Genomic DNA, 22,380 nt, shown 5'->3' with positions numbered 1-22,380 from the left:
TGAAACCATTAGGGTCAAATCCATAGTTTCGAGCGAAGGTCTTTGTTTCTCCCATGGGGCTAAACGTCCGAACCATCTAGTAAACGTCTTTCCGAACGGAGGTCTTAAGTCTCTCAATGATGCATCTTGTTCAAACTTGCTACCAAACTTCATAGCGAACGGACCTCTCGGTTTCTACCATGAAAGCTGCACGTCTTAATGTCATTTCGAACAACCTAGCGACCAGTTAAATCTGTAAGCTGTTTTGTCCATTTAGTCCAAACCAAACTGAACGCCCTTAGCAAACTAAAGCCATAATACACCCAAAATTACAAGTTCAATTGATTCTAACATTCAGCCTACGTGGTCACTGAATTAGTAACATTGGTCTTTCTTTTTCAATGTCCCAATATGATCACATTAGGCACCAAAAGGAAACAAAATACCCAAGGAAATTGCAAACACTACCTGTTCTCCTGTTCTCTATCTCACTTCGCAGAAAGTCACTTGAAATGGTTTAGGGGGAAAAAGAAGAAAGAAAAAAATACACAAGCAATGTCAAGTTTGACTCCTGCCTTTGAATTTCATATCCAAGGTCACATGCTGAAAGTCAGGAAATTAATCACCTTGCTTGCATCAAGAATCCCTTGGAGATGCCATGCGAAGTTAATGGTTACAGTAAACCCTCACTTTACCGGAAGACACTTCTGGCATTTTGTTTAGTCAGAGCCTCAAGAAGCCTGAACATCCAACGGTCAAGCATTCCTGTTGAGGTAAGAGTAAAAGAAAGTTGTAGATATCAAAACAATAAAGACAATACATAACACGCCAGGAGGACGGAAACAAATGAATTAGAGAAGGCTCCCCATGCGCAAGGAAATGTTGAGACTTACAGCAGGAAGTTTCAACGTCAAATTGCCTAGACTCCAGAAGATCAACTTATTGCAACTCCAATGAGCGGAAACATAGGAATTTGGTTCTTTACGTTCATTTTTTTGACAAATGCCGAGTCGGCCAAATAATTAGGATATTGTGGTCATAATGTGGCAATTTAAGCAAGCTGAAGCCAAAAATTTCCCTCTTTTGCAAATTCAAAACGACTAAGTAGGCCAAGTTATATTAAAAGTTTCTGAACATTCCATATTTTTCTAACCTTCGGCATTTCTAAGCAAACATTTTACCCATCGTCCCAATTGGATTGAACATGCCTTCTGTTTTCCAAATAATGACTTTGGTGCAAATAAAAAAATAGAGAAAGGACACAGACCCGTTAAAGCAAAAGTACCGCCTAACACTGCACAAAGCCGGGTGATAAAGTGCAGAAAACTGCGACGCTCTTCCCTGATGGTCACAGTAATCGGTGACAGATCATACAAGAAGTAGACAGCTGCAAATAATGGGACTCATAATCAATATCAAGAATTCACACTCAACAAACCCACCCCCCCAAAAAAAAGAAAAGAAAAAAGGAAAAGAGAAGAAGAAGAAGGTAACATTGAATGAATTACATAAACCAACCTGGCCATGTCCTATCAAACTCTTTCATGGGGGAAAAGTATTCCGTGACAGAGAATTGATTAGTTGGTAAAACTTCTTTTGAGAGATATCTGTATTCAGTTGGAACAATCTGCATCACAAGGAAAGTGTTGTTCACATAGAGTCAGAAGGAGAACACAAAATCATTATAGGAACTCAAAATAAGACTTTATTTGAGGCCTTCACCCAAGTGTACCGAGTGAAGGCTGACATTGAAATCTAGACCACAGATCTACAGGTTAATCAAGAGAAAGCCAGTAGATTGATACCTTTATGTAATATTTGAATGTTCCACTTGTGTCATGCAATATCCGCACCGTCTCATCAAGTGGGTTGTGGATTCCTGGATACTTTGGGCCAAATGACAAATCATGAATAACATGACTGACATTCACATGTGTAGCTCCCTCAAAAATCTGTCAAGATAAAAAAGAAGAAAAACAAGGTACCTGGTAAGTAGAAGAAAGGAACAATTAAGGCAGGAATTATCCAAAGTGACCTGAGAAGAAAAATTCAAATAAGTTACTTCAGAAAATTCAAATAGTTTCTGAACAAATACAGTGCACGCTTGGCTTAGAATATAAGGCTCTTCTTTAAATGCAAGATAAGCATAATCAATCAGCTTGATGGTATCAAAGACTAAAAATTTTCTTGCTTAAATTTCTTTTTATCATGTTCAGCCAGGTACAAGGATACAAAGCAAGTTTTTTCCATTTAACATGTTAAAATTTATAAAATTATATATTTATAAACAGAAATTGCATAGTATCAAATATCAATATCGAACAAGATTTCTCACATAATGTTAAAGCACACGGACTCTTATCAAAGAGTCCGAGTACTAACGGCCTCTTATCCTCAACTGAAGATAAGAGATAAACTTCTAGTTTGAATTGTAAACAAACCGGTTAGACTTAGAGTAGAACCCTAACCGGTTGTATCTCTTTTAGATTAGAATAGATTTGAATTGTCCTTATCCTATAGTGTATTTCAATTTCTGTAAACACTCCTAGATAGAAACTCTTTCTATCTCAAACTCTTGTAACCTATTTCTATATATACGAGCACAAGCAACCAGCGAATAACACGGTTGAACAACAATTCAGATAGAAATATTTTATGGTATCAGAGCCACTACAAGACTAAACGTCTCTTCTTCTTTCTTTCTTTTTCTCCTTTCCTTCTCTGATTCAATGGCCGAATCCAGTGTTACAGCTGATTCCACTTCTGCTCAATCCCCTCATATTTTTAATATTCCACACATGAACCACTCTCCCTCTATCAAACTAGCCAAAGACAACTATATGGCCTGGCAGTTTCATCTTCTGGCGTACCTCTGTGGTCAAGATGTTTACGGTTTCATTGACGGCACGATTCCTGCCCCTGCTCAATTGATTGCAAATCCTGTTACTGCTCCTGGCTCTCCTGCCATGATTGCCAACCCAGATTACCTTCCCTGGTATCAAAAAGACCAACTTATAATCAGCATCCTGGTCTCGACTTTATCCGATTCTTATGTATCCCATGTTGTTGGCTGCACCACTTCTCGTGCACTTTGGGAATCCTTGGAGAAGATGTTTGCTTCCCAAGCGCATGCTCGCATCATGCAAGTGCATTTTCAGCTAGCCACCCTGAAGAAAGGTAACTCCTCTGTCACTGATTACTTTCATAAATTGAAGAATCTTAGTGACACCCTTGCTGCTTGTGGTCAACCCCTCAATGGTTTTGAGGCTGTGTCTTTCCTGCTGGTTGGTCTTGGCTCTGAGTTTGATCCCCTGGTTACCTCTGTCACCGCTCGAGTCAACCCCATCTCCCGTGATGATATTTACAGCCTGCTCCTAGCTCATGAGATGCGACTCGAGTAGCAAATGGCCACCACGGTTCTCTCCAATGCTGCTTCCCATGTTACTGCTCGAAATCATAACCACTCTGGCCAGCATGACCGCAGCTTCAATGCTGCCCGTGGTCGTGGTTTACCCAATGGCCGAGGCTACCGCAGTCCCTTCCCTGGTGGTCGTGGTTCCTCCTCTGGCCAACGTGGTTGTGGTCAGCATTTTCATGGTGCTAGTTCAACCAAACCCCTCTACCAGATTTGCAACAAACTTGGTCATTATGCCAGCACTTGTTACCAACGCTTTGATCAAGCTTCTTAGAATGAATCTCAGTCTCCACTGCAGGCCTTTTACTCCTTTCCCAGTCTACCTACTGATGAGAGCTGGTACCCGGATTCAGGAGCCACTCACCACCTCACTCATGACTTGAACAACCTCACCATCTCCTCAGATGCATACAAGGGTCCTGACCAGATTCGTGTGGGAAACGGTACAGGTTTGTCTATAAACCATATAGGTTCTGCCCATATATCTTGTCCAAATCGTTCCTTCATTCTTAAAAACTTACTTCATGTTCCGTCCATTTGCAAAAATCTGCTCTCTGTCAGTAAATTCACTCATGATAATTCTGTGTTTTTTGAGTTTCACTCTTCCTTTTTTGTTATCAAGGACTGCCGAACCAGGTCCATCCTCCATCAGGGTCCTCTTAAACATGGCCTATATCACCTGCTGCCCTCCCTCACCTCCACTTCCTCTCCCTACTCTATTGTTGGTGAAAGGACCTCCGCTGAACAATGGCATAAACGTTTGGGACACCTTGCTCTCCGTACTGTGAAGCAAGTTATCTCCAAGTTTTCCCTTCCAGTTTTTCCAAATAAACCGGATGCTTCCTGTGCTTCCTGCTAGCAAGCCAAAGCTCATTAGCTTTCCTTTCTGGCATCTACTTCAGTTTTTAATCTTCCTTTACAATTACTATTTTCAGATGTATGGGGTCCTTCCCCTGTAGTTTCATCTAATGGAAATAAGTATTATGTTACTTTCGTTGACGCCTTTAGTCGGTTTACTTGGTTGTTTCCCATTCAATGTAAATCAAATGTTTTCTCAGTTTTCAATAAATTTGTTCTTATGGTTGAACGTTTATTCAATACTAAAATTCTTCAAGTTCAAACCGATTAGGGTGGGGAATTTCGTTCTCTCAACACATTCTTTCATAAACTTGGCATCATCCATCGTGTGTCATGTCCTCACACACATCAACAGCAGGGTTGTGTCGAACGAAAACATCGCCATATTATTGACACAACTCTTGCATTGCTTGCTGAAAGTCATGTTCCCAAAAGGTTCTGGGATGAGGCTTGTCAAACATCGTGTTATCTAATCAATTGTCTTCCCACACCCACTTTGCAACACAAATCTCCTTTCCAAAAACTTCTTAATCACAGCCTCGATTACAAGTTTTTAAAATTTTTTGGTTGTGCCTGTTTTCCCAATCTTCGACCTTATAACCAACATAAGTTCGAATTTAGATCCCAAGAATGTGTCTTCTTAGGTTACAGCCGAAATCACAAGGGCTACAAATGTCTCCATATTCCTACTGGTCGTATGTACATATCTCGGGATGTTGTATTTCACGAATCAACATTCCCATTTTCTTCATACTCTTCACCTCCTTTTTTTTTGATAAGTCTCTTCACCTCCTCAAACAACATTGCAGCCTCCTACTGTTTTACCATCATTCTTACCAATTCCTTCTCACTCGGTCCGTTCTTAGCCTATGGCATCCGAGACTGTTTCTCCCAGTCCTTCCCCACTTTCTACCTCTGGTTCTACTTCCAGTTTCACAGAGTCTCTAAACACATCTCCTTCCCCAATCTCCTTGTCTCCCAGTCCCTGTCCTGCTCCCACTCGGATCCATCCCATGGTCACCCGTGCATAGAATCACATTGTGCAACCGAGAGTTTTCACTGATGGCAGAATCAAATATCCCATTCCCCGTGCTCTTCTGGCTGTCTCCAATACTGATATTGCAGAACCTACATGCTATACAAATGCTGTCAAAATACCCGAACGGAGACAGGCTATGCAGACCGAGTTTAATGCCCTTCTTCAGAACAAGACTTGGACTTTAGTCCCTCCTCAACAAGCTCACAATCAAGTCAACTGCAAATGGGTGTTCAAAGGAAACGAAAAGCGGATGGATCCATTGAAAGGTATAAAGCCCGGCTTGTAGCTAAAGGGTTTCATCAACAGGCTAGTCTAGACTATGGAGAGACTTTCATCCTTGTTGTTAAACCAACAACTATTCGGACTGTCCTATCCATGGCTTACTCTCGAGGCTGGGATATGCATCAAATTGATATTCAAAATGCATTCTTACATGGGTTTCTGGATGAAGAGGTATTTATGTCCCAACCACCCGGTTTCTCTCATCCTACTCTACCACATCATGTTTGTAAGCTACACAAGTCACTTTATGGTCTGAAACAAGCACCACGGGCCTGGTTTTCTCGTCTTAGCGCCAAATTATGTGAACTTGGTTTTCTACGCTCAAAGGCAGATTCTTCTTTATTTATCCTTCAAAATACATCACTAACTATGTTTGTTTTAGTGTATGTTGATGACATTATCATCACTGCCTCTGTTCCAGAAGCAATTCCTAATCTTTTACAGCAACTTCGGACTTCATTTGTAGTTAAAGATCTTGGCAAGTTGAATTATTTTCTTGGTGTGGAAGTCACGGCATTAAAATCAGGTCTTCTTCTCTCTCAAAGGCGGAACATTCTGGACCTACTCAAGCGTACCAACATGCTAGAAGCTAAGCCTATATCTTCTCCAATGGCTTCCTCAAGTTCCTTATCCGCCTTTGCTGGAGATCCAATGGAAGACCCTTTGTTATATCGCAGCACCGTGGGGTCCTTACAATATCTATCTCTCACGCGACCAGACCTGACATTTGCAATAAACCGTGTGTGCCAAATTGCCAATTCATGCACAAACCCTCTAAACTTCATTGGCAAGTGGTTAAAAGAATTCTTCGTTATCTCAAGCACACATTGTCTCATGGTCTACTCTTAACTAGGTCTAATGTATCTGATCTCGAAGTTTTCTCCGATGCTGATTGGGCTGGATGCCCTGATGACCGCAAGTCAACTGGCGGATATTGTGTTTTCTTGGGTTCAAACTTAATCTCTTGGAGTTCTAAGAAACACCCGACTGTATCTAGGTCGAGTATCGAGGCTGAGTACAAATCAGTTGCTAATGCCACGGCTGAATTATTATGTATTCAATCTCTACTTCGTGAGCTTGGCGTTCAGCTTTCTTCTCCCCCAAAGCTATGGTGTGACAACATTGAAGCAACCTATTTGGTAGCAAACCTGGTTTTTCATGCTAGAACAAAACATGTGGAAATAGACTTCCACTTTGTCCGAGATCTTGTTGCTGCCAAGACACTACAAATTCTGTTCATTCCCAGCAAAGAACAAGTTGCTGATGTTCTAACCAAACCAGTTGCTTCAAATCGTTTTCCATGGTTTTGCTCCAAGCTCAACGTGCAACCTTCCCCGTTGACCTTGAGGGGGGATGTTAAAGCACACGGACTCTTATCAAAGAGTCCGAGTACTAACGGTCTCTTATCCTCAACAAAAGATAAGAGATAAACTTCTAGTCTGAATTGTAAACAAACCGGTTAGACTTAGAGTAGAACCCTAACCGGTTGTATCTCTTTTTAGATTTGAATAGATTTGAATTATCCTTATCCTATAGTGTATTTCAATTTCTGTAAACACTCCTAGATAGAAACTCTTTCTATCTCAAACTCTTGTAACCTATTCTCTATATATACGAGCACAAGCAACCAGTGAATAACACGGTTGAACAACAATTCAGATAGAAATATTTTACATAACAATGTTTCAATAATGTTCTTGATACATTTGGCAATTTAACACCATCATTCAACTACATATATATGGTAAAATATACCAATATCATCAACACTTTCTTTTTTATATTAAGTTTCTTCTATCTGATATAATCAAAAGACTATATGCATTTTCTACACATATTGCAAAGAAGAGGACTTAAAATTTGGAAAAAAAGAAAAAAGAAAAAAAAACCTCCTATCAATGACAAACTTTAATATTTCATTGTTACCTAAAAAAGAGTAATACTACATACTATACCCTCATCCCACTGGGCTAATGTGACAATGCCCATCAACCCTTAATTTTTATTTTTTTTAACAGGAACTGATCCATAGGCTGATGCGCCCACCGCATCAGCCCAGTAAGACAGGGGGTGTAGTATGTAACATTACTCCCTAAAAAAATACACAAGCTATCCTTGCCACACCATACTCAATACAAGGAAATCTGGACCTATTTCATCTGATTCTGTCTTACCTAAAAAAATATACAAGCTATTTTGCAACATACTCCAAATGGCCCATACTTCAAAATGGGTCATGGATCCATAATTACTTCCCCAAGAAGAAGATGATATTGTTGCTGAAAATTAAACTACACTTATGATCCAGTGAAATGAGATAAGTAAAAGACAAATACGATATTTTATGCAAACATTAGAACTAAAAAAAAGATGCTCAACCTGTTTGCAGGAGGTTTAGATTGAACTCTTGCACATATTTGTTATCTGTGCAGTGTTTTGATAATAAAAACCCTAAATTTTTTAAAACAAAGCTATATAATTTAAAAATCCCACCCATGAATTGGAAAGTCAATATCCCCAAAATATAATTTTCTGAAATTTCTGAACATGGGGAAAAAAAAAATTAATGGAGTGAAAGGTTTGATGCTCCACTTGGCAAATTCCTAAATATTAAATGGAATCACAATCCCACTAAGTTTAAAAGTTCAATGTGAACTGACCATTTGGGCAACATAAATGTTTAATCCATGCACTGAAATGTGAAAGTTCCCAGCAACCCTTTGGACATCTAAGACCCCATAAACCTGAAAAAGAAAGTAGACCAAAACATTAAGGGCTATTTATTTATTTTTGTAAATTTAACCTTCAAGCTGGTGGATTGACTGATAATCAAAAAATTCAAAATTCTAAAGAAAGAATACCCGGCATCCTTCTCCATGTGCTAATGCTTGCTTCACCTTCTTGATCATATTTTCTGCACCTTGATCAAAGCCATGAAGTTTCTGGTCTGCATCCTCATGCTGATCTTTGTCACCATCTGGTCAAATTTCTTTATTAAATATTAATCATTCAACTGACTAAGCACCTGTAGAAAAGGTGTCTAAAGGCGCTCAGAAAAAAACAAAAAGCTGAAAACCTTACTGACAATATATATATATATATATTTTTTTAATTATCTCAGCAATAATAAGACAACTAGACAAAAGATAAAGTTCTAAGTCGGAATCTATGCTACATGATAAATTTCTTTTAGACCAGAATATATATATATATATATATATATATATGTACACCAAGTTACCATGCTTGTCCGCTTCATGCTCCTTTTCCACTAGATCAGACAAATATTCAGTGCCGATGATATGACCATAACTGTTCAAGCGCAGCTGCAACAACTCTAAATATGTAAGCAGGATAATAAAAGATGAATACATTCAAAGATATAACTAAAATAAATGCACATACACACATAGGCATCAGATATGTGTTTGTATGTAACAGTCAGTGTGTGTGTGGTGAGAGACAGAGGCTACAAAAACACAAAAGTAGCCTCTCATTTGAGATTAAAACTCACCGAAAACAATGACAAAACTTATAGAAGGCACAATGTAACTGTTTCGCCATGGAAGTGTTGAAGCCTACATATTCATATGCATCTAAACAACCACCATCTTCCAGAAAAGTCGCAAATATATACTTTACCCAACAGTTTCCCAAAAGATTCCGTAATGAGAAAATCAGTAATAAACTTCATAGCTTTCCAAAATTTTAGTCCTATAAATCTACCAAATTTAGTTCCACGCAGGTAACTCATTTGGGATGCACAGGCTCTATCAGAATTTTCAAAACTTGACGAGATCAAACTGGACCAAGAACTGTCCCATGGTTCAGCTGCCTCAGCCACCAAATTTTCCCAATCCCCTTACAATTATTTTGGCACCGAATTTTCTTGTTCTTTTATTGTTTCCTTTATCTGCATGCCCATTAATACAATATTCCAGTATTTTTACTAAGGTTTCTTATTATTTTATTTCTTAGAATCAACTCAAAGACATCCTTTTTCTTAAACTCCAAAGAAATTTCCATACTACTGGTTTTACACAATAGCTCCTGCAGATATCTCAGTGTATGTGATTCAAAATGTCACAACCAAATATTAACAGAACAACCCTTCGACGTTCCATTTTTTCCACAATGTAATTCCATAATGTAGTCTTACACAAAGCTCCCAAAGAAGACCCAAATACATCATCGGTAAAGATGTCACTGAAAAACCTGATATGAAGCTCGTCATTATTCCTAGACCCCACCAAAAAACCTGATAAGAGCCCCTTGTCCATTGTGGTAGACATCATCTACTTAAAGCCTTCATGACAACCACAAACAATAGAGGAGATAAAGGATCCCATGTCTTAATCCATGAGAACTACTAAAGAATCCAGAGAGAGAACCATTAACAAGAATGGAGAAACGCACTGTAGAAATACAATGAGCTATCCAAGCTTTCCATTTCTCCCCAAATCCACATCTCTTCAACAAATACAACAAAAAATCCCTATTAACATGATCGTAGTGTAAGAATATAAATTAAATGATTAAATTCATCCGTTCTTATCAGCTTAAGCTTTTAGGATAAGTGATGATTTTTTTTAAAAAGTAAAAGTAGGATAAGTGATAATTTAACATGGTATCAAAACAAATGTTCTGAGTTCGAACCTTATCTATGTCATTCATTTTCCATTTCAATTAAATATTTCAAATGTTGGGACTCACTTATTAAATAGGAGTTTAAGCCCAAACGTGAAAAGAAGTATTAGAATATAAATTAAATGATTAAATTCATCCATTCCTATCAGCTTAAGCTTTTGGGATAAGTGATTTAACACATAAGCTGTCTCTAATTCCAATTTACAAAACACACTAGGTTCCTGATCTAATTCGAATATCATGACATTAATTAGCTACTAGAACTGAATCCAAAATTTGCCTCCTCCCCCTGATGAACGCATTCTGAGAACTATAAATAATCTTCTCCAACACTATTTTCAGCCTGTTCCCTAGAACCTTAGAGATGATTTTATAAACACCATCCACTGGACTAATAGGACGTAAGTCCTTAACATCCACGACGCTAGCTTTGTTGGGGATAAGGGAAATAAAAGTTGCATTGAAGCTCTTCTCAAACTTCCCTCGAGTATGAAACTCATAGAAAACTTCTACAATATCCTCTTAAATGACCTCCTAACAAGTCTAAAATATACCGTGTGAAAGAAAGATCGTCCACTTTTGGCCGCCAATTGAACTTTTCTGAATAAAGCTGATTGTAGAATTGCACAATGGCAAGAGAACTTTGGGTTGCGCTATTCCGTCTTTTTGGTATATAGTGAGTTATGCCAAGAAAGGTTATAAAGTATTGGCTAACTCGAGAGGTCAAGTGGGAAGCCAAAATATTGTAGAATTTTGGAAGATGGCTCCTTTGTACTTAATCTGGTGCATTTGGAGAGAACAGAATGCAAGGAGTTTTGAAGAGAGCGAGATTTCAGTGGTAGAACTAAAATTTGTGATGCTAAAAGCCCTTTATCCATGGATGGCGGCATAAAATAGTCCTCACTTTTCTAGTAACAATGGATTTTTGCATAGCTCGGGAGACTCTCTCAAACCAAGCCCTCGAAGATTGTTACAGCCTATATAGGGTCTTCTTCAATTTACAATCTTTAACTTTGGATGAGAAGAATTAGGGACCAGGAGGGAGTTCCATGTACACCTCTTCCTCTAAATCTACATGAAGAAATGCATTTTTCACATCAAACTGCTGAAATAGCCAAACTGAGAAGTTGAAACGAGATTTTCTATGGGGTGGGATGGGTGAAGAGTTTAAATATCACCTGGTGAGTTGGTCTAAGGTTTGTACCCCAATTTCAGAAGGGGAGCTGGGATTTCGGAATCTGTTGAAGTTCAACCGCGCTTTGTTAGGCAAATGGTTGTGGCAGTTTGGTATAGAGAGAGATGCTTGGTGGAGAGTTGCGGTGGATTCCAAGTATGGTAGTTTGTGGGGTGGGTGGTGCTCACGTGAGCCTGTTGGTGCCTTTGGGGTGGGTTTGTGGAAGAATATTAGGAAAGGGTGGGAGACTTTCTCTAGTTTTATTAGATTTGAGGTGGGGGATGGGGGTAGAACAAAATTTTGGCATGATCTGTGGTGCGGGGATATGATTTTAAAGGAAGCTTTTCCTATTCTTTTTGGTATCGCTCGGGTGCAGGATGCCTCCGTAGCGGATAATATGGAGATTTTGGGCGGTTCTATTCAGTGGAACGTGAGCTTTACTAGAGAGGCGCATGATTGGGAAGTGGGTGTCTTTGCCTCCTTTTTTCAGGTGCTTCATTCAACCACAGTGAATAGATATAGTGCTGATAGGCTTTGGTGGGTTCCTTCCAAGAAAGGTGTGTTCAAGGTCAAGACCTACTTCAACTCCTTGAATGGCTCTGAAGGTAGTTGCTTTCCTTGGAAGAGTGTGTGGCGGACTCAGGCTCCCTCGAGGGCAGCTTTCTTTTCGTGGTCGGCAGCCCTTGGCAAGATACTTAAGGTGGATAATCTCAGGAAGAGGAGTATCATCATTGTGGATAGGTGCTGCTTGTGTAAGAGAGATGGGGAAACTGTGGATCACCTTCTTCTTCACTGTGATGTGGCTTCCACTCTGTGGACTCACGTTTTTACTCGGTTCGGTATGTCTTGAGTTATACCTAAAAGAGTTATCGACTTATTTGCTTGTTGGTGGAAGTCTGGAAGACCAAGAAGTGCTGCGGTTTGGAAGATGGTGCCTATCTGCATTTTCTGGTGTGTTTGGAAAGAAAGAAATCTTAGGTGTTTCGAAGATCAGGAGAATTCAATGGAGGATATTTCAGCTTCGTTTTTTCATACGCTGTATCTGTGGACGGTGGCCTTTTTGTCACCTATGTCGATTAGCTTTTCTGACTTTCTTGTTCGTTTTTTTTTTTCTAGTTAGGTGTTTCCTTTTGTATACTTCCAGTGTTCTAAGGGGCGCCTTACGCTTTCAATAAATCTATTTATTTATCAAAAAAAAATTTGCTGCCAAAGAATGGAGGACTCGAATGGAATTCATACTTGCTACCGAGGAAAGATCTCCTCGTAGTCTATCCCATGTGTATGAGTAAAGCATTTAGCAACCAATTTGGCCTTATATCTTTTCATTGACCCATCGACCTTATGTTCCACAGCTTTCGCTGTAAACACCCATTTGTATCCAACCACCCTTCTTCCACTAGGCAACTCGACTAACTCCCATGTGTTATCTTTGTGTTGAGCTCTCATCTCACTTTTGATCACTAATTGTTTCTAGTAAATTTTGAGGAATAGACACGAAAGACAATAATTAGGGCTAGCAATTCATGTTCGCGTGTCGGGTTTGGGTCATGTCGAGGCATGGATATAAGACTGTATACGTCAACCCTAACCCGATCCATTAAATTAAACAGGTCAAACCCCTCAATCCCAACTCTCTAATTTCGTATTGGGTTCGTGTTTGGTTCATGGGTCATATAAAAAATTGTATGCAATTATGTCACGTGTCGAGTTCAGGTCGTGTCGAAACATTAGTATAAGACCATATAGGTCAACTCTAACCCAACTCATTTAATTAAATGGGTCTAACTTTTCAACTCTAACCCTTTAATTTCAAGTTGGGTTTGCGGGTCGTGTCAAAAATTGCCAGCCCTAAGACAACTTGGATACAAGGGAACGATATGAAGGTGAAAGATGCTGATAGGATACAAACTTAGATTTAGGATGTTGAGTACAAGACCTGACTCCTTACGTTGAGCAATACGCAAATTCATATCACCAACATAGGTATTGAATTTAAATCAAAGGTAGGAGTACTATTACCTGAGTTAGGGTCAAATGTTCGGCAAGTAACATCAGGAATAGCCTTACTTATCCGGTGTCAGGAGTGAATTCTCAACTCTTTCACTAGAGATGGTTCACACAACTCGTCAATAGGACACTCATCAGCGAGTGGATGTTGTTTGTCATGCTTTGGCATAGGAGCAGGGACAGGTAAAGGACTACTCATAGAAAACTTCACTTCACCCTAACTCTCCCCCTGAAGAGAAGTGTGGGTGGATGAAAAATATGATTGCGACTCAAAAAATGTAACATTCATCGAGACAAAACACTTCCAAGAAGGTGGATGATAACAATTATACCCCTTCTGAGTAGGCGAAAACATATCAGCTACATACAATAAATGAAAACATGTATGGAAAGGAAATCAAAACTAGAAATAAGATAAAATCATATCAGCTGCATATCTTCAAGATTGAGGACTATCGAGTGTCACCTTATCTCTCACACGAATAACGAATAATATTAAAATCACCTCTAATACACCATGGAAACTCCCACCAGCTCATAAGCCCAACCAATTCATCCCATAGCAATTTCCTGTCATTGTCGCCATCTGGAGCATAAACACCCACAGAAGCCCACTTAAAAATTTCACAGACAATTCTAAAGGAGCACGCAACAGAAAAACTCCCCACACAATCAACAATCCTATCCACCATCATCTTATCCCACATTAACACTATCCCTATGGAATCCCCTTTCAACCCCAAATAACATTGGCCCACATCTAGTCATCAAGATGGTTGGAGAATCCTCTAACAAACTTTTTCTCTTAAAATTTTGGGGTAATTACATTTTCCCCCCATCAACTACCAGCCATTGTCAACATGCCCCCATGAACTGACACATTGACCAAAAGAGAGCATCCAACTACCAACTTTACACACTTTGCCCCCCTCCGTCAGGGAGTCTTGTTAACTTGGACGGAATATTCTATTTTTGGGCGTTAATTTTGATTTAAAGACCAAAATGCCCTCCAACAGTAATTAATAAAAAAATATTAAAATTAATATGTTTAAAAAAGTTGAGGGCATTTATGTCATTTTTGAATTTGAGTTAGGGTATTTAAGTCTTTTTTTTTTATAAGTAAATGAAATTTTATATAAGGAAAAAAAGCGTAAGGCGCCCCTCTAAGTACACTGGAAGTATACACAAGGAAACGCCTAAGAAGGCAAAGAAAAACGAACAAGAAAATCAAAAAAGCTAATAGACACGGGTGACAACAAAGCCTCCGTCCAAAGATACAACAAATGTAAAAACGATGCAACAATATTCTCCATGGAATTCTCCAAGTCTTCAAAACACCTAGTATTTCTCTCCTTCCATACACACCAAAGAATCCATATAGGCACCATCTTCCAAACTGCCGCACTCCTTGACCTACCCACCTTCCACCAACAAGAAAATAAATCGACAACTCTCCTAGGCATGACCCAAGACATACCAAACCGAGAAAAGACATGATTCCACAAAGTAGAAGCCACATCACAATGAAGAACAAGGTGGTCCACAGTTTCCCCATCTCTTTTGCACAAGTAGCATCTATCCACAATGATGATCTTTCATTTCCTGAGATTATCCGCTGTAAGAATCTTACCAAGGGCTGCTGACCACGCAAAGAACGCCGCCTTCAAAGGAGCCTGAGTCCTCCACACACTCTTCCAAGGGAACCGACTACCCTCACCGCCAGCCAAGGAGCTGAAATAGGATTTAACCTTGAACACCCCTTTCTCGGAAGGGACCCACCTAAGCCTGTCAGCACGATCTCTACTCACCATGGCTAAATGTAACACATGAAAGAAGGATGCAAAAACACACACTTCCCAATCATGCGCCTCTCTAACAAAGCTCACATTCCACTGGATAGAGCCGCCCAAAACCTCCATATTATCCGCAACGGAAGCATCCTTCATCTGAGCAATAACAAAAAGAACAGGAAAAGCTTCCTTCAACACCCTATCCCCGCACCACAGATCATGCCAAAATTTTGTCCTAACCCCATCCCCCACTTCCATTCTAGAGAAACCAAAGAAACTCCCCCACCTTTTCCTGATATTCTTCCACAGCCCCACCCCATGAGCACCTACAGGCTTGCAGGAGCACCACCCACCCCACAAACTACCATACTTGGCATCCACCGCAACTCTCCACCAAGCTTCTCTCTCTCTTCCATACCGCCACAACCATTTACCTAACAAAGCTTGGTTGAACAATAACAAATTTCGAATACCCAACCCCCCATCTGGAATTGGGGAACAGACTTTCGACCACCTCACCAAGTGAAATTTAGATTCTTCACCCAAACCACCCCAAAGAAAATCCCGTTGTAGCTTCTTTAAGCGAGCGGCAACACTCCTCGGGAGATGGAACAGAGACAAAAAGTAAGTAGGCACATTGGCTAAGGTACTCTTAATAAGGGTATTTAAGTCTTTTCACGAATTAAACTGACGAAAGGGGGCAAAATATGTAAAGCTGGTAGTTGGATGCTCTCTTTTGGTCGAGGTGTCAATTCATGGGTCCATGTTGACAATAACTGATAGTTGATTGGGGAAAAAGGTAATTACCCCTTAAATTTTTATTTTTATTTGTTGGGTAAGTAGTGAAGCCTCTAGCATACTAATCAATTTAAAAATGATTCCTTTTTAGTCAATATGTACTACCTACTTCTACAAAGGAAAAAAAAAAAAAGAAAAAAAAAAGATGTTTGCATTAATATTACAATCCTTGTATTTCTTTTGCAAAGACCACCAACACCACCAATTATTTTATTAATTTGGACGAAAAGCGCACACTTTTGAAAAAGTATAATGAAAAACCAACTTATATCTGTCAATGGATTTTGTGATCGAATGTCAGGCATACTACGGTCTGCACGCATGAGACCATTGGAATTTAGATTTTTCACCCTTCCCCGAAAGAGGGAATTTCTTTCCTGGTGGCCGGGGCCCAGCCCGCGCAAAACCCAAGTTTTGCGCTAGCACAGTCTCCAAATTCTCTAGCGGCACCGAACACAACAGAGAGGGGATCCACGGCAGAGTTAGTTGATCTGCGATCTTACCAAGGAGATGAAAGGCCCCACTTTCAAGCTGTGTTTTGAATCAATATTACAATCCTTGTATTTCTTTTGCAAAGACTACCAACACCAATTTCAAAAATTAGAATTAGTTGCAGTGGGGCCTGTACCACATCAAGAAGAGTGGCCGACATTCTAAATAGTCGTACTTCTTCTCTGCCATTGAAATATATGGGTCTTTCCCTAGGCACTTCTTTCAAGTCAAAATCTATTTGGAATGGGGTAGTTGAAAAAGGGAAAGAAGATTGGCTAGTTGGAAGATTTATTTGTCTCAAGGAGGTCGTCTAACCCTTATCAAGAGCACATTATCAAGTTTACCTACGTACTTCTTGTCCCTTTTCCATTTACTAGCCGATATAGCTAGAAGATTGGAGCGTATGCAAATGGACTTTCTTTGGGATAGTTTTGATGATAAGCCTAAGCTTCATCTAGCGAATTGGAAGACTATATGCTCCCCAGTTCCTAGAGGAGGGTCGGGTGTAAAAAACTTCATGTTGTTTAATAAAGCTTTACTGGGTAAATGGCTTTGGAGATCTGTGCAAGAAGGGAATTCCTTATGGAGACGGGTGATTGTTGAAAAGCATGGGATCCAGAGAGGGAGCTGGTGTTCAGAGGAAACTCGAGCGCCATACGGGTTGGGCCTTTGGAGGAATATTAGGAATGGCTGGGGAAATTTCTCCAACTTAGCCTCCTATCTTGGGTCTTGCATTCATTTTTGGCAAGATGTGTGGTGCGGAGAAGCAATTCTCAAGTCCTCATTCCCGGAACTCTATTCTATAACTCGTGACAAAGAGGCCTTAGCATCGGATTACTTAAACCCCTCCAACACTCATATCCATTGGAATCTGAGTTTTTCAATAGGGAGCTGGAGTCCCTTATCGCAGTCCTCGATCTATTGTACTCCTCGAAAACCCATCCGAGAGAAACAAATAAAATGTTTTGGACCCCAGCATGTAACCATGGCTTCGAAGTGAAGAGCGATTATAAATCATTACAGTCTGAAGAGTCTTCTCTATTTCCTTGGAAGAGCGTTTGAAAAGTGAAGGCTCCGCCTCGCATTGCTTTCTTCACTTGGACGACAACTTTGGGCAAAATTCTCACGATCAATAACCTTAGGAGGTGGGGTCTTACCTTGTCAATTGGTGTTGACTATGCATAAAAGAACGAGGAGACCATAAACCATCTCCTCATCCATTGTGAGTTTACTAGCGAGATCAGGTACTTAGTTCTCATCTTATTCGGAGTTTCGTGGGTCATGCCTAACAATATCCTAGAGTTGATTCATTGTTGGAAGACCCAAGGGCAAGGCATTCCAAAGAGGCCATTTGGAAATTTATCCACACATTACTAATGTGGAGCATTTGGAGAGAAATAAATCGGCGCATATTTGAGGATCACGAGTCCACTGTTCTAAGTTTAAAATCCTCCTTTTGAGATCTCTTTTAGATTGGGTTGTAGCATATGTTCCCAAATTTTCTTCCTCTAATCTTGTAGATCTTGTTAACTTTTTAGATTTTCGACTCCAATAGGGTGGTTGCATCTCTTGTATACTTTTTTTTTCGCGTACAAGGGCTTTGCCTCTTCTTGTAATAAATTATTATTCATCAAAAAAACAAATATTGACTAATACAATCATCCATTCATGCAAAGATCTTAAAAACATGGACTTAAAAGGAATTTAAATGGAGCTCAACACTATTGAAGCTACAATTGTTCCATTCTCTCCATATAATCCACATACTGCACAATGGAATTACACTCCAAATTCTGCCTCTAATAGAAGGCCCAAAGTTCCCTTTCCAACTATTACCTCAATGACCATTCAAGGCATTATCTATTGCATCCCAAAAGGAGAAAATACTGAGGTCCACAACTCACATGTGGCTCTACAATGCATTAACAAATGGTCCACCGGTCCTTCCACTAGATTTACACATACAGTAAGAATGATCTCTCTCTTTGTCAAATTGTCCATCACCAAAATCTTCCACAAAACTTGTTGTTCTAACAAAGAATGCAACTTGAGATGCTTTGACATCTTGTATACTCTTCCAAGGAAATATTTTTTGATAAGTTACTCTTCCAAGGAAATATGAAACCAGAAGACCCTTCTCACACTAATAAGAACGTCCATCAAATGTCCCATTGGTAGTCAGCCTCAGCCTCAATTAGTCTATCCTAGCCTTCACTTAAAGGACAATTGAGTAGAACAACTAAAATAAGCAATTCACAGTCTCGAACTCCTATTTTAGAATGCTCTTAACAAAAGAAAGAATCTAATGTATATCACTTTTTCTGAAAATACACAATTGAAACTACGGAAGTATCATCATTCTCAGCTATCAAAAACAAATCAGGATATAAATCATTCAGAGCCACCTCTCAACACCACACATCATGCCAAAACAAATCTCATACCATCTTTTGCCATAAATTTAACAGAATTCAAAAATCTCTCCCATCCATTTCTACTACTTCTAATACTTTTGTTCTTACTTTCCTTTCTTTTAAGGTGAACCAAACAATGCATTAATAACTATCTAAACTTAGAAGGCAAAAAACAATTTGAAGTTGGAAAAAAAAATCAATGTCATTGCAGAATTATATTAGTCCAATACATAGACATCATGATTGGTATATGATAACGCTTATCATTGCTGCAGCCAAACATGCATAGAATAAACTAATCACAGTAGCTAAGATACACAATCAGTCAATTTCAGCTTATGTTTAGTGTTTAAGAAAAAAAAAAAAACATTTGATGCTTAAATCCACCAATAACTTGCAAAGCGATCATGTTTGAATACATGGAAACAAGAAAAGAATTTCATGCTCAGATAAAGTTCATCATACCATCAAATACCAGTAACAATAAACAAATAGACCCATAGACTACACTGACAATGTCTTGATGAAGATGGGCAAAATTATTGAAATCACAAGTGTGATCATAGTCACATAGGAAGGATAAATAGAGTGGATATGATGAGAATTTTGCCAAGCTGAAACTATCTGGACAAAAATTCTATCTCATTTCCCACATTTGATGGACAAACAGGAGGATTCCTTCCCCAATGGGTCAACTCCAAATTATCCAGTTCCTTCATAGTAGCTTTCTTTGTGTGGTTGACGTCGATAGAACTTTTACAGTGAAAAACTCGAAGTTTGAAATTGGGAAGTGCCTCCTCATTTTAGCGTTTTAAATCCTCGAAGAAGCCAACGGAATCTTGCCAATCACTTTATCTTTTATTACCTTAATCCACACAGATTCAGAGGCATGTTTGCTGCTCAATTGGTGTTTATGTAGTGGAAGTTGAGTTTACCAAATGAACTAGCAAATTATGAAAGAAAGTATGTCGTTCTGGATTCTCAGGGAAAGAAGCAAATTATTCAAAAATTTAATCCAATACATCTCTTCAAGCATCTTTTTTTGTTTTTTATTTTTATTTTTCCTTTTTGGGATAGGCAAATGAAACTCACGCACCTATGTGGATTAAACGAATGAATTGACCCTTTTCCCTTATTCATGGAAAGAGGAGTTGCCATTTGATCGAAAGAAAACTGGCCTTCAAATCTCTAAAAACTACTATCAAGATAGTGCAATGCATTTATTAATGTCTTAAATGTTACAACATTAAGATCCTTTCGATAAAGAAATATATTCCTAAAAAAAATAAGAAGTGGAAAAAAGTAACAGAACCCTAATATACAGCAAATACTGCATGATATTATGTTGACTTAATCTGCAAAGAAAAAATTCTGAAAGTAGGAAATTGTCTTACTTTCCAAATGCTTGTATCAAGATCCACTTCATGCTTGCCTGACATATCAATTGCGTCCACACTTAAAACTGCATGCAGAAACATAAAGCCAACACTCAGAGATGGAAAAAAAATGTAAACAAACTGGTGTTAACTTCAGAGAGAAAAGAAAGAAATAGACTAACCATCACAGGGCAAAGAAGGAAACGTCATATTTATGTGGATTGGAAGAGTTTCTCCACGTTTTAAATCAACAGACATCTACCGAAACACAGAGAACATCAGTTAGATGACCCACATGCTCATAAAGTTTTTACCATCACACCAAAAGGATCACTTGTTATCATTACTTGGTCGATTCACTTGGGATAAAAATAGCCAAACTGATCAAAATATCATATTATTGATCTTTTGAAAATACATTACAGCCTAATATGGATGTTGGAGATAAGAGTGGTACGTTGGCTCCAGAAGCCATAGTCCTATACCAGGTCAAGTTATTTTCACTCTTGCATCCTACTATTAACAGATTCTAATATGCTTCATGCCATACTCCACCGAGAGAAACATCAATCTTTGGAAGCATATTGAGACCAACTATAACCCTTGCTCAACTTAACTTTATGAACCGAATTTTTATTTTTCATCTGGTGCATTTCAATAAATAACCCTCACCATTGATCAACTGAATTGTTCCTTTCTTCGCTGTCACAGCAGATTTATGGGCCTAAATGCTAGTCATTTCAAATTCTGGTGAACTGATATGAAGAGCACCAGAGAAAGAGGAAGAGGCAGCAAAATAAATAAAATGCGAACCTGATGAACAGTATACGTGGTAATATAATATCTCAGCTCGTGCAGGAATAATATGGCCATTATCACCAGACCAACGACGGAGACTAAAATAAGCAAAGAAGAAAAAAAGATCAGGTTATCTTTGCAATCAGCAGCCTTTAAAATAAAATTAGAAAGAAAAATGAGAGTTCATCACCAAGTGCGCCAGATTGAGTTTTCCGCAGCAAGTGGTCCTCTGCACGAGGAAACGCATCAAGGCTCTTTATAGCTTGTTTCACACCCATCTCTCCCTTCTGTACCTCACTGCCCAACATACAACATTTAAAAATTAAATTCTAACAATTTCGATCACAAACAAGACCGAGCTTCAGTTAATGCTCAAGATTTCTCCTCTCGGTTATTTTGTGCTTGCCGGAGTAAAAATTAAAGTTCAGGATTTTCCCAAGATATATTTTAATTGGATATTGATCGAATCCATACGGGAATATCTACTAAACGGGGTGAAAGATTGCAAACACGAATTATTAAAATAAAAATACGGATGATATCGTAATTAAGAAAAATAGGCACCTTATGAGGATGAGGTTGACCAGTTGATTATGGATGAATCGCCCGGTAAAAGACACACTGACAGAGAGGGTTTTGCGATTTGAAGAACGGAGGATGGACTTTTCGCCTTTGGAAAAGAAAAGACACGCAGAAAGAGTGTTTTGCGACTCGAATAAAGTCGGATTTGAATACTATTTTTGTTTTTATTTATTTATTTATTTTTCCTTGCATAAAATCAATTATTTTTTATTTATTTATTTATTTGCTGTCAAGCTAGATTTCGCAGGAACAACCCGGCCTTTGAGCACAAGTTCGTGAGAGAGAGAGAGAGAGAGAGTGAAGCTTGAACGCAACTTTACGCCTCCAAAGTGACTCAAAGTCCAAAACACGTGAAATTGTAGCTTTATTTGTTAAAATTTTTGTTTTTTATTTTTTATTTTTTCTTCTTGCAATAAAAACATTCACAAACAACTGAAGCAAAAAAAAAACACTTCTAAAAACATAAAAAAAATATTTTTCACTTTTATATTACATCACAATACTTTTTCAAACCAAAAAAAAAAAAAAAAAAAAAAAAAAAAAAAAAAAAAAACATTAACAAACAAAGGCTGTTATATTTGGCTCCAATAGTAATGACCCCCTCAGCGTTGGGCCATGCTTGAAGCCCATTTAATATAAAAACAGCCTATAGCCCATTGAGTAATAATCGAACGACTCCCAGTCTGCCATGTGGCAAGCATCGAATGACCACCATACAAGGGACACTCC

The 22,380-nt window shown here is 38.8% G+C and overlaps 1 protein-coding gene across 1 annotated transcript; it reads right to left on the bottom strand.

The window, feature by feature from the left end:
* Positions 1-277: 277 nt before the first annotated feature.
* On the bottom strand, positions 278-21,794 carry LOC133863449 (uncharacterized). Its single transcript, XM_062299379.1, has 12 exons — positions 21,634-21,794; positions 21,260-21,366; positions 21,085-21,167; positions 20,454-20,529; positions 20,290-20,357; positions 8,815-8,899; positions 8,435-8,550; positions 8,234-8,317; positions 1,785-1,931; positions 1,498-1,606; positions 1,247-1,366; positions 278-744 (listed from the first exon to the last, which is right to left on the bottom strand). The coding sequence occupies exons 2-12, from the start codon at positions 21,345-21,347 to the stop codon at positions 671-673; spliced, it is 1,050 nt and encodes a 349-aa protein (XP_062155363.1). The 5' UTR covers positions 21,348-21,366; positions 21,634-21,794; the 3' UTR covers positions 278-670.
* Between the last annotated feature and the right edge of the window lie 586 nt (positions 21,795-22,380).

This window comes from Alnus glutinosa, chromosome 3 (assembly GCF_958979055.1).
Source record: "Alnus glutinosa chromosome 3, dhAlnGlut1.1, whole genome shotgun sequence".
In the NCBI taxonomy this organism is placed as follows: domain Eukaryota; kingdom Viridiplantae; phylum Streptophyta; class Magnoliopsida; order Fagales; family Betulaceae; genus Alnus; species Alnus glutinosa.
This window is presented reverse-complemented; position numbering and strand designations above follow the sequence as displayed.

Coding starts and splice junctions, on each gene's coding strand:
- LOC133863449 (XM_062299379.1), bottom strand. CDS start 21,347: ATGGGTGTGAAACAAGCTATAAAGAGCCTTGATGCGTTTCCTCGTGCA. Junction 20,358..20,453: donor TCCTTCTTTGCCCTGTGATG/GTTAGTCTATTT, acceptor TTCTGCATGCAG/TTTTAAGTGTGGACGCAATT. Junction 8,900..20,289: donor TTGATACAAGCATTTGGAAA/GTAAGACAATTT, acceptor GAGTTGTTGCAG/CTGCGCTTGAACAGTTATGG.